Source organism: Mycteria americana, chromosome 16 (assembly GCF_035582795.1).
Source record: "Mycteria americana isolate JAX WOST 10 ecotype Jacksonville Zoo and Gardens chromosome 16, USCA_MyAme_1.0, whole genome shotgun sequence".
Lineage (NCBI taxonomy): Eukaryota > Metazoa > Chordata > Aves > Ciconiiformes > Ciconiidae > Mycteria > Mycteria americana.
This window is the reverse complement of record NC_134380.1, coordinates 9,904,541-9,921,545: the sequence shown is the minus strand read 5'-3', so window position 1 is coordinate 9,921,545 and position 17,005 is coordinate 9,904,541. Positions and strand designations below refer to the sequence as shown.

The window sequence follows — 17,005 nt, the reverse complement described above, 5'->3', positions numbered from 1 at the left end:
GCACGTGCCCGCCCACCGCCGCCGTCACCCTCCGCGCGCGGCCGCTCCAACGGCCGGTGCCGCCGCCCCGCCCTGCCGCCGCCGCGGGACAGGCTCCCCGCCGCGCTTCCCGCTCCGCCCCGCGGGGCACGGCGCCCGGATGTGGGGCCCTTCCGGGGGCCAGGCCCGCCCGCCGCCGCCCCGCCCCGCCGGGTGCCTCGCCGCCGTGGCTGCCCATGGAGGCCGACGCTGAGGCCGAGGCGCGGCTCCTCTTGCAGGAGGCTCGGGAGAGCATCGAGGCAGCGCGGAGCTACCGGCGGGAGCTGGAGCAGCGGCTGCGGGGGCTGCACCAGGCGCGAAAGCAGGTGGGGAAGCGGGACGGGACGGGACGGGGCTGGGCTCTCCGGAGGTGCTCCCCGCCGAGCCCGGGAGGGAACGAGCGGCCGGCCCCGCCGCTGCTGCCTCCCCGGGGCTCCGCGGTTTGCCCGCGCCTCCCGCCCTGCGGGGTGTCGTTAGGCGGTGGCTTGAGTCGGGAGACCCGCTGAGCCTCCCCCCCGGCTTCAGCGCCGGGCGGCGGGTCCGCCCGGCCCCGGGCGGGGGGTGGCGGTCATCGGCGAGCCTCCCCCGGGGCAGCGGTAGTGCTCGGTCCTGCGCCTCTCACCCGGAGCCGTGTTTTTCTTTATAACCCCGGTCTGCAGCGTGCGCGGAGCAGCCCGTTAGAGCTGGGATGGGGACGTGTAGGGAAAGGCGGGTGGAGGGAATCCCGCAGGACCTGGGGCGGATGGTGGCTGCGGTGACCCCGCGGATTCTGTGCGCGGTTCAGGGACACCTGCGAGTTGGCTCTGTAGGTGCCGGAGATGGGGAGCTTGGGAAGGGACAGGTGTAGAAGGTGTCAGGAAGGAAGGGGTGCGAGTTGAAGTCTGTTACTGAACTGAGCCTGGTTTTCTGGGATGATAAGGAGGTTTCCTAGGCGAGAATAAAGATGTCTAAAGGAATTACGTTTTCTAAAGTAGTTGGGATGCTAAGTCTTACTTTATAGGGAGTGCCATGCCTGTCGTCTTCCCCTCACATCTAAAAGTTACCTGCCTAGGCGAGTTATGCTCTAGCTTGGTTGCTATCCTGAACTCTGCTGTCCCCATGCACCAAACTCCGTGGGTCACGTACTCTGTGGGTCACGTATAAGTGTTGCCAGCATTCCAGGTTAGCTGGTTTTTCTGCAGCTGTGCACTGGAGCCAGAGGAGGGTTTTCACTGGGACTAGTAACCCACCCACTCTGCGCTGAAGATGCATGATAAGATACGCAAATGTGGGTAGGGAGATTGCAGAGAGCCTGTGCAGGACTGGCTTCTCTGCTAAGACATCCTCTAAGCATTTTAGTTTTTGCAGACTGGAACCAATGCCTTACTATCTTTGACTCAGCTCTGCAAGAGGTAAATAAGAAAAAAAACTAAAACCAGACTCAGAAAATGTTTCTATGGTGACCTGATGATTTTTCTGAAGCAGATTCCATTAGCATAGAAATCTGCTACAAACCTGCTAGGCTACTGTCCTGCTACTGAGTGAATGTGGGCGATCGCTATACATTAAATTAGTCATCTTCAAAACCGCAAGCTGCTTAAGAAAAGGAATTGTTCATGACCATCTTTAATCCAAACCTTGTAATCTCAGAGCGTTGCCTGATAACTCAAAATGCATTGATAGGGAGCCAGTTTGCCTTTCTGCAGTGGCTGCAAGTGCTTCGTTAGCTTACCTTTCTTTCCTTTTCTTCTCTGGGGAAATTTCTTTGCTTGTGTGCATGTTTCTGTTTTTTTCTCTTTCCATCTTCAGGAACACACGCTGTTTTGTCCACAAAGAAACAGCCATGCAACACACATCCAAGAATTCCCTGTGTCCAGAAGTGCTGAATGTCTTAGACTGGGGTTCAGATAGCGGAAGCTTTATTATTTGGGGACTGGTGGGCCGATGTGATAGAAAAACCACTTTAGATCACTTATGTTGCATCCTTTTCATTTGGACCAATGGGACGCGATTTTCAACAAGCTTCATGCAGCTCTGTATGTTCAGGGACGTGCGTTTCCTCTTCTGCCTAGCTAGTAGTATCTGTAATTCTGAGGCTGACTTGTTGAATTTGTATCTGCATGTAATGGAGGTAATGGGCTTAGAGAAGTGACTGTTCTGTCTTCCTCCGCCCCACCCCGTCACGAACCTAAATACTTCCTTTTTTTCTCAAGCATTGAAATAACAAGAGAAGGGAAACTGAGCTGGGTGGCAGCTGCAGCGCTTCATGAATATTACTTGAAGAGGAAATTTATTTTACCTAACCAGAGAACTTCCTGTGTTGGTTGTCTGTACTTCTAAAGATCTAGAAATTACGTGTAAGGCTGTGTGCATGTTGCAGCATTTCCTTGTGTGTGTGACTTAGAAAAGTTGTTCATAGGGAGATGTTTACTTCTGACTTTTGCATCTTTAGCTCAGGGGTGTTCAAATGCATTTTCTTCCCTAAAAGTCAGATTCAGCAAGTTTGCAAACATTTTAATTAGCATTTGTAGAACCTTCTGTGGTCTAGTTCTTCCAGAATCAAAACAGACTTGCTGTTCACGCTGTCCTGTAACCCTGGATCACAGACAATTCAAAGGTGGCTATTTGAAAGAAAATTTAAAAGAAAGCAGCTTTACAAGGATTTTAGAAATCCAGTGAAGTGATAGGGCCTGGAAAAGTGCTTCTAGATAGTCTTCTAAAAGCCTGATATCTTTTTCTTTCCAGTGAGGATTACGTGTATATGATAGCAGAGGGGTTTTTGAACAGAATTACAGCAATTTTGGGAGGTGGTGGGGAGAAGACGTGCAGACCATTCAGACTTTTCTGACAAGAAAAATTCTTTGATTGAAGTACACGTAACCCAATTTGTATTTCGCTTAGTTAATACGCTCTTCCCCTTGTCCAGGCTAGTTTCTGTGCCTCCTTCCCTGCTGTACACATGCTAAAAACAACTGCACTACTTTGTTAGCTGCCAGTGGTCCTTTTTTTAAAGCTGACTTCACAGGGAGCTTTTCTCCAGCAGATGCAGATGAGCTGGTTCAGAAAAAAAAGATGTGCATGGCCTTTGCCTTTATCCTGAATCCTTCTTTCCTGTTACCTGAATTTAGATCAGAGAAAGTGCAACGTTGACCAGAGATGTACTTGAGCAACATTTTAATGATTTGAAAGGGACCCTAAAGAAGCTGTTGGATGAGCGACTGATGTCACTGCTGCAGGAAGTGGATGCTATAGAACAAGAGAGCATCAAACCCTTGGATGAATGCCAGAAGCTAATAGAGCATGGAGTCAGTACAGCTGATGATCTGCTCCGGGAAGGTAAGGCAGGACCTGATACTAAGTCTTAGCTCTACCTTCCAGTGTGTGTGTGTCTCAAAGTCTGGAACATTCCTGTTATGTTCAGCATTTTGGCTCATTTTGGACTTCTCTCAAACCAAATGTTAAGAAGAGGTTAAAGTTGGGTAGATGTAGTGAAAAGCTGATCAATATTATCTTCTACAAATCTGTATTTTAATATTTCGCCCCAATCCTAGGGTGTACGTATGTCAGTGTAGCCTCTCCCTAAGGGCAGGAAGTATCTACTTTGGAAATGTCTCACTGCAGAGATGTCCTGCACCCCTCCACGCTATAAAAAGGATTATGCCAGGCTACTTTGAGATAAAATACATCTTGGGTACCATAATAACAACATGTCTCTGTTGGTTGAAGGAAGTTATTTGTGTCTTAATGGAATAGCTGAAGTAAACAGATTATCTTTTCTGTTAAGTGTGATTATGTTCACTGTTGATGGGGAACATGAGGAATGGAATGGCCACTGTATGGGAAAAATTTCTCCACAAAGTCTAAGGATGAGGCAGACAAAAATAGACGTGTGGAATATTATTGTAAGGGCCAGTTTGTACCCTACTGATGCTAAATACCTAGCCAGAAAGGAATGTCACTCTTGACTGTTTTCCCCACACTGGAGAACCTACTGGGAGCATGTCTGAGCCATGAGTATGTTGGCAGTTTCCTTGCATTGTTCTCGTGTCTCAACTTTAACTTTCTTTCAACATGATCTCAGTTCTGTGAACTAAAGTGCATTGAGCAGTCTCCCACGGGTAGGAAATCTACCAGCTTCCACTCAGACATGAGCTTTGCGCTTAACGACCATGCTGGCTTGGTAGCTCTATGCCTCCTGTTCACAGGAGTAGTGACAATATTTAAGAATTAATTTGTTGGGGTGTTTTTTCTAGCACCACAACCTCTGGGACAGCTGGTAGTCACCTTGTTTTTATTTGAAGTCTCAAGTTACTGAATCACAGGGTGGTGGCAAAGATTGCCTGTGTTTTGTACGAGTTTCTATCAGATCTCATGAGAACCTGAATAGCTGTGTGCTTCCTATCCTGTGGGTCACCATTTGCTCTGTAGCAGTAGAAGCATTGCTAAGTCATGTCGTCAGAGTGAGAAGACGTTGCATCTGAGTCAGAAAGGAGTTAAGCCTCCATAGTTATTAAATCTCCTGCTGCCAATTATGATGTATGCTTTTCTTTAGAGATTTGTAACGTTTGTAATCCTCCATTTGGAAAAGGACTGAGCTTGCTTATGTTGTAAATTACCATGAAGTCATCAGATAGGAGAATGGAGCATATGTCTCTCTAAGCTGAAGTGTGGGGCGCTACTTTATATGGAAAGCTTATGAAAAGATTTCTATTTATCTCCATGCTTTAAAGCAGGGATTATTTCCTTCATTATGACAATAGTTGCCATTTAGATTGTAGCAAACAGAACAATGATTGAAAATATTTTTTGCTTTTAAGCTCCTGCTTGTTTGTTTTCTGCTCAGTGAAGGTGCTTTGCTTTTTTCTTCCTCTAAAGCAGGTGGAGAAAGTGATTAATAATCCCGACTTCTGGCACCTGAGCCCAGTTCTGCTACTGTCTGAGACCTGAGGCAAATTATTACATCTGTTATGGGTGCGTCTACAGGAAGCTTTGAGAGCTTCAAAACTTACTAGATAGGCTTTATATTGTTAACTATAATTGTATTTTCTAGCTAAGAGTCTAGCAAAAGTGCTGAGAATGCTTCATGTTTAATTGGTTGTTCGTGTCAGAACTGGTGGTTCTTTGAAGCACAGAATGCCTTTCTTGGACTTTTTCTCATTAGGAATGTTTTTACCATTTGATTCCAGGAGAGAGTGCAGTCCATGGAGATGTGGGACAACAGAATGAGAAACTGTGCAGCTTTACAAAAAAAGCTTTACATATTCAGCTAGATAGGTAAGATACTGGCACACTGAGGTGATCTGAGTCAGTGGCACACGTGCTCTTCCTGTACAGGGGATCTTTTCTCCTTTTAAATGAAAGCTTTCCGCTCCATTGCCTTAAAAAGATTCATTTGAGGTGTTACTGTCCTGTTTGTTTCACAGCCTTTTATTGGGGCTGGCAGTCACAGAATGGAGTAGTTTTCAACCTCCATATGTTCTGTAGAAATATAGGCTGTTTATTTGCGAACGATGAAACCACTTATTGTGGAACAGCCTGTATTTCAGAGAATTTACTGAGAAACAGACAGTCTGGTTAGGGCTGAAACACAATGTTTTCTGAGTCTTTTAAGTTTGAAATGCACATGCCAATTTCTGCAGCTGTTCTCTCTTTGCAAATCTGCACAGATTCAAGTGTATGGACAAAACATGAATTTGTAGAAGCTGGCCCCTTTCATTACAGCAAACTTTCCTTTCTCAGCTTACCAGAAGTGCCCTCCTTGGTTGACGTGCCTTGTCTATCTGCCCAGTTGGATGACTGCCTTCTCACTATATTGAAAGATCAAATATTCAGACATGGAACTGTGGCATCTCGCCCACCTGTACAGCTAGAGGAATTCGTTGAGAAGCCTGGAGGCATTTTAGTCCGATGGTGTAAGGTAGGTAAAATATCCTGGGTGAAAATCATTCAGACTTCAGTTTTGTTGAAAGAAACTGAAAAAGCCACTTGCATTCTGGGTTCTCTACTGCCTTCAAAGGAATAGTCCACTCCACTGTGTAGTTAGAAACTTCAGAAGATGTTTTTATGGTAATGGCCTCATTTAAAGGCAAGGCAATCTAGTGATGTGGTTGGCGCTGGCAGTAACACTTGTGTGTTAGACTCTTGCTGAGGGACTCTACCTCCTCCCAACTGCAGGTGGAAAGGGCCAACACACTAATGCACCTCTGCCTCACAGTCTCTTCCCCTGTGTGTGGAAAAGTCAGGAGGGGCAGCTGAAAACACTGCTACTCCTGCTTCCCATGCTTAAGCAAGTGCCAGGTACTGGACAAGCAGGAAACACCTCCTTCATATACTCTTCCCACTAAACAGATAAATAGTAGAGAGTAATCTATCTGTGATGCTGTTGTACAAACAGGACCAAGAAATCCTGGTGTGTGTGTTTCTGACAGGTGATTCACACGTAGCCATTTGTGCTGTGGAACAGAGTGGTTCGTTTGTGTGGCAATAACAGCCAAACACTCTCAGTGAGACTGAACTTCATTGCTGGGGTGATGCTTTTGTTCCCTTTGAAGACACTTTCGCAGACCCAGGATGAGGCTGAACCTGTTCTGTTACGCTTTTACCCCTAAACGTGTTTGTGTTCTTAGGGAGATGCAGTGGCTAGAAAAAGAAAATATTTTAATATTGGCATTAGCTAGTCAAGTAGCCTTTCTCTTCAATACACAAAAACTATTTTTGCATAAATCACTGCTGTGCTCTGATGTGGTTTAGTTGTTGGACAGCTCTATCCTCCTTGGCAGCATTAAACAAACTTGTTGTTCTAGCAATAGCCAGCCATTGGCCAGCCACCCTTACCTTGTAAAGGATGTGGACTCAGATTATAAAACCACAGGCGCTATTGTCACATGTGCTCTGATTTTCTGTGCTATAGAAGAGTTCCCTGAATCTGGTCATGTTTGAGGGATAGTGGAGCTTTGGGGGGGTTGGGTGGGCACGAATCTCTTTTGACTTAGAGATGTCAAAGAATTGGAAAACATTCCCTGGAACAGTTTATGAAGGATAATAGTGAATTTCCCTTGCTGTTAAAAACTGGCACTGAATTTCTTCTGCAAATTTGTCTTCAGTTTTTGGCTGAAGGATCTTGTCATATCTCTGCTAGATTGAAGAGCCTTCTGTTAAATGTTTCTTCTCCTGTAGATCCTTTTAAACTGTGAGCAAATCATTCTTATACTTCTTTTTGTAATAGTTGGTTCAGACACTGATTTCACTTTCTAGAAGGCATGCTTTCTGCTCTTTAATACCTTGTGACTCTGAATCGCCTTTGACAGCCTGCAGTACTATACTAATATGTGCTACTTCAGGGGCAAAAGAAAAAAAAGAGGGGGTCCTTTATTAACGTAATAAATGTTTCTCTAGGTGGATGATGACTTCATACCACAAGATTACAGACTGCAATATCGTAAGAGTACTGCCAGTCACTTTGAAGATGTATATGTCGGCTCAGAGACAGAGTTCATAGTGCTGCATATTGATCCTAATGTTGATTACCAGTTCAGAGTCTGTGCCCGAGGAGATGGACGGCAAGAGTGGAGTCCATGGAGCGTTCCTCAAATCGGCCGTACCACGCTAGTTCCCCATGGTACTGTTTCGTTGCCGTTCATCTTCATCTTAAGCCCATGTCATCAGTGCAGCGCTCCTGAAGGTCTATAGCTGAATGACTTATGGAGCTACTTTTTGTATGATGATGGGGTGTCCTCAGCTGTTATGTGTGTGTGTAATGTATGATGAACTATCCTTTCATCCTAGAATTTATTCTTTGCTTCGTAGTGATACTTAGTGAGTCTTTCCAGCAGGTCCTCATTGCTTAGCCTTGGAAAGCATCAACAAGCCAGAAGCGAGGCATTTTTCTTCCTTGTCCCTCACCCCTACCTCAGCATTGTTTGACCTACAGTCACGTAACAAGCTCTTATCTTGGAGAGAGAAAAACGTAAATTTTCTCTTCACTTGCAAATTTTTAAGGGCAGTGGGTCATGAAGGTTTTCCTTTGCCTACAATATGACTTCACAGGGATCACAGCAGAGTGAAATTCTGGTGAAGCCTGTGAGCTGGGAAATATTTTTTGTAATTGCAAATGATTTGAAAAATAAATCTCTCCATCAGAAGAAGGAAAAAACAGCCCCTGTTCTTAACATAGCTTAAGCTTCATATGAGGTAAACTGTGGACATTGCAACTGACTTGATTTTGCACAGACAGTAGCTAGTCTAGTTGAGGTTCACGCTGCCTTTTTTTTTTTCCTTTGAAGAATGGACAACTGGTTTGGAGGGTTACAGCTTGAGCAGTCGAAGAAACATAGCACTTCGAAATGATTCTCAGTCATGCGGTGTGCTCTACTCCAAAGCTCCTACTTATTTCTGTGGGCAAACATTAACATTCAGGCAAGTACTTTCTGGATAGCTGTTGTCTGGTGCATCTCCTGTGAACCACGCTTCCTTCTCTAGTCCGTTACATCTGAATTGTATGTAAACCTGAGTCATGATTCATGTTTGAGTTTTACATGAGCTCAGCCCCAGTGAAGGTAGCATGTGTGTGTGAAGTCTGAACTTGGTTCTCTTTACTTCTGCTTCCCGGCTCTTCGGGAAAACACCTGATGTTTTTGTAGGACCTGCACCTATCTAAAACAGAGACAAGAGTGAACTCCTGGAGGGTGGTAAATTATAGCCCATGCTGAGCAAATCTGTGGAATGTTGAACTTCCTCAGGTTTTGTATCAGCTGTTACTGGTTGGTCAGAAGTCAGTGGAGGCTTGCCATTGATTCTTTTTAACCTTGGGTCAGTGGGTTTTTTTCCTTCCCAGACTATGCACATGCTTTGATGACTTTGGACATGAAAACATTATATGTGCTGTTGGGACAGGTAAGGATGGCAGTCTGGTGCTGATGTCTTTAACATCTGAGATAATTAGTGCTGATCAGACCATGGCTTGAAACTGGCATTAGAAAATCTTGAGTGGAGAAGGGATCTTGTGAAATTCAAGCTTTTCATTTGACACAGAATGCAATTAAAAACCTTGTCAGCTTTGGTGCCTTTAGTCCTGTCCCTGAGATGATGCTGTTTAACGGGGTATGAGGAACTTCCTTGTGGATACGTCAGTTGTAATTACAGACCTCAGAGACTCTGAAGCTTTATTCCATCTTTCCCTGATTAAATAAAACTACTTGCTGTACAGTAGGCAACCCCCAAAGGCAATTTAAGGGGGTTGTTCATGATATTTTTGTAACTTATTCCATGGTGTTTCATTTATCCCTTCCTGATAATGAATTATCTTAACATTAGATGGTTGTAGTATGAGGATGTATTCAGTTGCCCTGTCTGAGATGGGATAAAAAGATCTAAAGCTTTCATTTGAAATGTGTTGCTAGATTTAACATCTCTTGGCTCAGAAATGCCTGTGAAATTAAAGGCAGAACTTTGAGGTTTCCCTTGGTTCTCTTTCAGGCCAATGCCTTTTATCTTTTTTTATTGGTAACACATGAAAATCTTTTGCTTTACATTTTGGTTATGTGGACTCCTCTCCAAGAGGAGATTGTTTCAGGATGGCAGAGCACTAACAAGCACATGTCCACAAGAACTGTAATGACACGACTCTTTAAGATTGAAGACAACCTCAAAAACCAGTTGTGTTCCTCTTCCAAGGTCCAAGAGTAGCTTCCTGTTTGAAAGTGTGTGAGATTTTCCTGAGCAGGGAGTACTTGGCGCTTGGCTTTCTCCATCTGTTGAAACAAAAGTATATTCACAAGGGGATAAGTAGCTTGCAGAGCAAAACAAATAAGCAAGGTTCACGTTACAGATGTTTGTGAAGCAGCTTTGTATTATTTTTGTGCGTTCAGGACACAGGCGTACCTCATCAGTGAAAAGTGAAGCTGTGATAAATGCAATGCTTTGTATCTGCTTTTTAAAGATAGACTGCTTTAGTTACCCTCAGAGGTAGGGCATTTGGACAAGTCGTAGGAAAACATCATTGCTTTAAGTCAAGACGCATCCTGTTTCTTTGCAGCCTTCAGGGAGCTGCCCTTAGGAAAGGGAACGTTTCTCCACAGTGACCTGCTCTGCAGCTGTCTCTAAAGCTTTTGCTTGCAGTGGGGAGCCACAGTCAGTCTGGCCAGGCTGGTGACTTGGGATCACACAGCAGACACTGTATGAAGATCACGCTGACTTTGTCAGGAACCCACCACAACTCTACTGACAGCTATTACAAAGGAAGCGCATGTGATCACCCACAGATTTACTTCTCTGTGCTCCGAGACAAATGGAAACTGGCGGTGCTTGAACTGGTTCAGTGTCTGTATGCTGCAGTGACAAAGACAAGGTTTTGCTCTGCAGCATTGGAAGTGGTGAGAAGGGATTCAAACAGTGTCCCACTGAGCATTGTTCGTACCATGTATTCTGTGGGCTTTTTAAAATTTTAAGTCCCAGGGATCATAGAGGCTGGAGAATAACTTTGTTAATGTGATAGGAAAAATCAGCCTAGTAGAGCAAAGCTTAGGAGATTGTGTAGTGATGCTCTGTACTGTACTTGGGCTGTTTGTCTTGGGCTGGTTATTAATTGCTGAAAAATCAAAACTTAGTAAGGACAGGAATGGTGATCTATACCAGATCCTGGTCCTCTTCCCTATGCATTCGAGAGGAGGAAAGCCACTGCAGAATTATAGGTTGGCCAGTGTCTTGGGCACTTGGGTTGTGCTTCCTTTGTATGGTGTAAGGAAGGCTTGGCTCTTTCCTACTTTGCATTAGCATGCAGCCCAGTCTGCTCTCTTGGAGTAAGGGCAGTGGTGTAGGGAGGGTAGCCCTGATGCGGGAAAGCCTGGGTGTGATGAATACAGGAGTGCATGATAAAAATGTGGCTTCAGCCTGGATTCAGTCTGGATGCCACTGAGAGCGCCGAACCTAAAATGTTCGGCTGGTCCTAGACAGACTCCTGTGTAAACGCTCCCACTCTGGGTGTACCATTGCTCCTCCCTCACAGTATTTGCTGCCCTGTTACTTGTGTGATGGTTTTTTCTTCCTACTGCTGCTGGTCCAGATTACCTTGACAGTGCTCTGCAAAAGGGGTCTATATAAAGGAGCAAGCAAGCGTGGACACAGATTGACGTGATAGAATTCCTGCTTTTTAATGGGTTTATAATTATGCATTTTTGTTCATTCTTGTGACTGTACAAACACTTACTTCCAATGCAAAACTCGGGAAAAGCTCCCTTAACTAGGGATGGAATGAATTGTTACCTAAGCACAAAGGCTTTACCTCTCAAGTTTACAGATAAATAGCTGTTTATAAAACTTCACCAGTAACTCAGGCAGAGTTTAAAATCTAAAGTAGAGTACCAAAATGAATTTAAAATCTCATTTAAAGTTGTTTTGGGAAAGCATTGTGGATCACTTCCAATTAAAAGCTTCTTGGATATTTAATTTTTTTTTTCTTTGCTTTACAGCACAAGGCTTTTGCTATCTTAGTGACATCCCCAGGGGACTGAAAAACCTAATGGAGTACAACAGTAAAACATGGTTCCAATTTTATCTTCCCTGTTTGTCTTGAAAGAGTTAACCCCTTGTGTGCCAGTCTACTGCCCAGTTTAACTTCCAGTTCTTAAAAACTTCTGCTGAAGTTTTTCTGTTGTTTGGCAACAACCACGTATCAGTGCTGCTCTTTCTCTCATGCTGTAATGAAAATAACTACTGTTTTACTTTCTAGAAAAAACCATCTCAGTTTCCCGAGTTACTCGGACTCTCTCTGAAGTACAATTTAGCACCTTTGAGAGATGGCAGTACAAGAGAAAGGACTCAAATACAGAAGAGTCCTTCAGTGTACAAACTGCGCAGCCTCACTCAGCTGCTAGGGCCCAAAGGGACCTGCGTCCCAGGTCATTTGCACAACTTGTTTGCTTTTTCTTCGGAGATTCTTTCCCAGGACCAAAATCCTAAATGCAGCTGAGAAGCCAGACTTGTAAATGCTCTTCTAGGCATTACTGTTTTTAATGTCCATTTGCACCAAGCTGATTTATTAAAACAAACAAGAACACCCCCCCCCCCCCCCCCCCAAACCCAACAACGCACCACCACCAAAACACATCAACCTTCCACCCCACCCCTTTACAGCAGAATATAGCAGGGCTCAAAAAAACCCTGTTTAAGTCATGCTTATTACATACTTCCTGAAACTACAGCTGTCTTGCCATAATATGTGGTGTTGCCCAGTAATCTGGTATAGGTGATTGTAGTTTTGTACATATCAGTTGTTTCAGACAACTGGAAATCATTTCAAAAGACTCTAAGCTGTGACAGTAGAGAATTTTATTAAATAGCAATGAAAGTTTGCAGGAAGCAGATTCATGTTTTGTACAGATTAACAGTTAGAGCATTGCTCAGTGGCACTGTTGGGAAAGCTGGTAGGACTTCTGGTCATTCAACAGCGATCTCCCCAAAAGGTTGGATGAATTTGTTGAAAGCCCTGGAGCACAGTATAGAGGTCTGGTATGACAGGGTATTACTGTCTGGATTTCATTGTATGTTTTGATTTAGAGCTTCAGGGTTTGACTTAACTTTTTGCTTGGTAGAATTGAAACTGTGGGACAGCCAGACAGACGAGACAGCCTAGGAGTGTGTGTGGAGCAGCAGAACGGCTATGATTCTTTGCAGCGGGATAAAGCTGTGTGCATTAGCACAAATGGTGAGTCTGAATCACATAATTGAAGAAGGTGATCTTCCCCCCCGCTTCTTTCCCCAAACCCATAGCCTCCGCTTCTTTGTATCCCTGGATCACATACGAGCACCTTAATCCACCTTTTATGTACACAGTTTGTGCAGTTAAAATCTCTGGTGAGGTCACAGGTCTCCTTTCTGCTTGCAGTTATTGCAGCCTCTTTGATGTGATGAAAAAGAACGTTGGAGGGTTGCTTTCCATTTCTATTTGCCTGCAAAAAAATACGGATACATAGTATTGTGCATGTTAGTATGTATAGAAAGTGAGAAATGTTTGATATCTTGACTGTTTCAGGGGCAGTATTTGTAAATGGAAAAGAGATGACAAACCAACTGCCTGCTGTTACTTCTGGATCGACTGTGACGTTTGATATGGAAGTTGTGCAGTTTGGGCCTTCCAGCAACGAGGGAGGAAACTTCAAGCTTAGAGTAACCATTAGCTCTAACAACAGAGAAGTGGTCTTTGACTGGGTACTTGATCAATGCTGCGTCTCTTTGTATTTTGGATGTTCATTTTCATACCCAGGCTGGAAAGTTTTGGTGTTTTAGCAGCGGGTGAAGGGATTTTTGTTCTTGCTATAAAGTGTGATGTTAAAACCTGGGTTTCCAGCTGTTTGACATCAACAATCTGTTAACAAAAACCTGTCTTTATACTACTTGAACTCCACTATATTGTACTTCCTACTGGATTCATTTCAAAAAATAATTGTGAAACATTGGATTTGTTACTCTGGAAAAGGTTAGAAACAGGCATTTGCGTAGGCAGATTAATTTAAGCAGTCCGTAAGACTTCCCTTTTTTCCTCCAGACTTGATTTTTGTCAGTATTTCATTGTACTCTAGTCTCAGGGTACGTGTGTTGTGTGGAATTAACTTTGCTTAATGCTGCTGTAGCCTGTAAACGTTTAGGGGGGTGGAGGGGTGGTAATGGACCAAAGTTTTATTTATATCACAAAAGAGCAAAGTATTTAGAGCAGTGATGTCCTACTATGCTTCCTTGTACACAATGCTGCCTTAATAGTATGAATGGATAGTGGGTTCTGCATGCAACAGGAATTTCTTCCATGCACGGTACTGTTCATTCCTCCAGAGCAAGGATGTCTGAGCCATAATGTCTGTTTAAGTATGTAGCCAGTCTGTTAATGTCTCACTTAAGTGCCTTATTTCCAGATACTTCTTGAACTGTTTTCTGTGTTGTCACTTGGAATATATTTTCTAGAGTAGTTGCATGGTGATGCTTACATCAACGCAGATGCTTGCCTCAAACTAGTCCAATACCTAGAGCAGGACGGTTACCCTTATCTGCTCTGAATGTCTTCCCTACTTAGAATTTACCATGTAGCCTATGTCAGAGCAAGTCTTAGCAATTTAGTACTTAGGCATGACATGCAAATGGCACCCATCATTCCTCACAGAGCTGTTCTAAGACTTAGAGACAACCTTCTTTCTGTTGTCCAACAACAGAGACAAGGGATTCCTGGAAATCCCAGAAAGCTACTTGTGAACACCTTGCATTCACATGCAATAGTGCAGGTTTATGGTCCAAGCGCTGGGGAGGAAGCAAGCTGGGACTGCTGCTGGAGATCCACCTTGGGAGATAACGGAGACGGGCTTTGGGTATGGGCTTAAGGCAGACCCCACTGGCACAGATTTAACCTGTGGCAGTCAAAATGGAGCAGATAGATAGTGGTAATTTAGCTCTCCTGCATGTAGCAGGATGGGATAAGAAATTATTATGAATTAATTGACTTTGAATTCAGAAGTTACATAAAGTTACCACTATTTCCCCTAAGGAGCAACTAAGATTTAGAATGAGCTTATCAAAGAGAGCCTATTGCTGGTCAAAAGATTGCAATACTACTGGATTTAAAGAATATTTTAAAGTAACGCTCACTGAGGGCCTTAAAAGGGACTTTCTTACCTCAAGTTCAATTAAAATTAAATAATTTTAGCATAACAGTTAGAATAGCAATATTTTTATAAAACCTAGACAATCATTCTGCCCATTTTCCTTCAGTGTCAACATGCAACATTAGCCCTCTATGCTAGCATAAAGAGAGCTTAATTTACATTGGATTACTATCTCCCATACTCACATTGTCAGTACAAAAAGATTAGTCACCTGCCTGCATTTTTTTCCCCAAGCATCTGTCATAGGGGTACATGAATTTCAGAAGAGGAGAATGGTGGTTGATATTTATACCATTTACCAGGAAAAAAAAAATTGTGAATAGATTCAGATGGATGCAAAGAACTTGCACATGGTAGAATTAGGTTGGAATTTATTGTAAGACATGAAGTGAGGAAGACTGGACACCTGCAGGTAAGATAATCCAGTGTTAGCAAGAAAGAGCTTGCAGAATTCTGTTTTTCAAGCTTAACTATTTCACTGTTAAGGAGTAAGAGAATACTAGCTTATCCTGTACTTTCAGTGTTCCTTTGAATTATCCTGTGAAGGGTATTTTCAATACTTTATAAATATGGTTCTTTTCGTATAGCCAAGAAGGTTCAGTAAATGATCAAACAGTATCAGAGCTGTAGAGAGGGTCAGGCTGGCACTCCAGCTAACTTAAATCTTGCTCCACTTAGTAGTGCTGGTAATTTTACTTACACACTTCAGGTGTCAGGTACTAGTTGTAACTTAGTACTTTTACCATATGGAAACTAAAATTGTGAATATCTACACTTCTGAGGTACCGATGGGTTAGGTACCTTTCCATCTGCTTTTGGAGGGGCTAGTCAGACTATTGATTCTGCAGGATATTCAGTTGTATATTAGAAAAATAAAGCTTAAGCCTTGAATTCAGGTACTTGCAGAGATGGTAATGCCTTGTCAGTTTGTTCAGAATATACATACAAAGCAGCTTAAGATGACTGTGAAGGGCCACAGGAGGCCCCTACTGCTCCCCTTGAGAGCTGAGGATGGCAATAGAAATAGTTTTTTCTGACTTCAGTCTTTAGCTGTATGTTGAACAAGGGCAGCCTGCCACTGTTGGGGTGGTTTTTTGGTGGTGTTGTGTTTTTTTTTTTTTTTTAAACTTAGCATAAGCCTAGCTGTCCAAATTGCAAATTAGGTACTGTTCAGCCACCTCTTAGGGCTGCACCTTTTAAACCTGGGAGGGGTGAAGAGTCTCAGGGCAAGAGACCTGAGTAATAAAGTAACAAAGTATGCAAAGAATCAGAAGAGGCTTGAATTAAAAAGGTTGAAATTCTGTTCTTCCGCAGCAGAGTTCAGCTAGATAGAAAACTTGACACTTCCTTTACAGTTTTTCACCTCTAGCTATTAGAACCTTGCTGGTAACTGCTTATGAAATCCAGTCCTGAAAGTTGTTTTCTTAAGCTAGTACATTCACTTACCTCAACTAAGACTTACGTGTCAAGTGAAATTTGAATTTTTTTAAATAAAGTTTTATCCCTCAACTGTGTATGGTCTAATAAATTATTTATTGGGGCATAAAGCTGAGCATCACTGCATTCTTCTAACAAAGAAGATAAAAGATGTATTCTATAGCACTGCAGCCATCTGTAAGAGCTTCTCCCCCCCCCCCCCTTTTTTTTATTTTCATGTTCTGTCCCTCAGAAGTCCCAAACAATTTTTTTTCAGGTTTCTTGTCCACTTACTTTTATTTCCTGCTGAAGTGCAGATCTTAACTGGTATCTCTTGCAGAAATAATTTTCCTCCTTTTTAAAAAATTAGTTACAGCATCTGTGAACTACTTTCCTCAATATTCCATCACAGCTAATTTGTCTCTATTTTACTATTCCCAGCTCCTTACAGTTGCATTAAATGGTGCAACTCATATACATAGTAGTTTTTGGCCACTGTTACTGAGCAAGAAGCAGAGGTATTTAATCCCCTTCAAATAAAGTCCATGTTGAACTAACACACAGCTTTGCTTTATTCCCTTAGTTCTGCTTTACCTGCAGACTGTTCCATTTCCTTGGTCTCTTTTAAAGGAAAAAGAACTTGTGAAACCAGTAAATAAGGTTGCTGACATGGTAGCTTTTTCTCATAAATACACCATTCAGATGAAGAACCTTCTTCATGATAAGATGCTGAGTATATCTCCTAAAGAGCACATCTTCAGTCTCAAATCAAGCAACTTAAGAACAGCAGGTATCAGAGTCACAGAAGGCTGACTTACCTACTTCATTCAAAGCTCTTGTTCTCTCAGCTGTGAAAGCATGCAGTATCAAATTTATAACCAGGATCTGGTCCAACAGGAACACCTTCATTCAAGCACTGGTTGACGATGGCACCAAACTGTTCTGTGAAT

General features: G+C 43.2%; 1 protein-coding gene across 1 annotated transcript; it reads left to right on the top strand.

The window, feature by feature from the left end:
- Positions 1-95: 95 nt before the first annotated feature.
- CRLF3 (cytokine receptor like factor 3) lies at positions 96-16,153 on the top strand. Its single transcript, XM_075518701.1, has 8 exons — positions 96-344; positions 3,126-3,333; positions 5,184-5,271; positions 5,737-5,914; positions 7,393-7,615; positions 8,280-8,412; positions 12,585-12,697; positions 13,025-16,153. The coding sequence occupies exons 1-8, from the start codon at positions 216-218 to the stop codon at positions 13,276-13,278; spliced, it is 1,326 nt and encodes a 441-aa protein (XP_075374816.1). The 5' UTR covers positions 96-215; the 3' UTR covers positions 13,279-16,153.
- Positions 16,154-17,005: the final 852 nt, after the last annotated feature.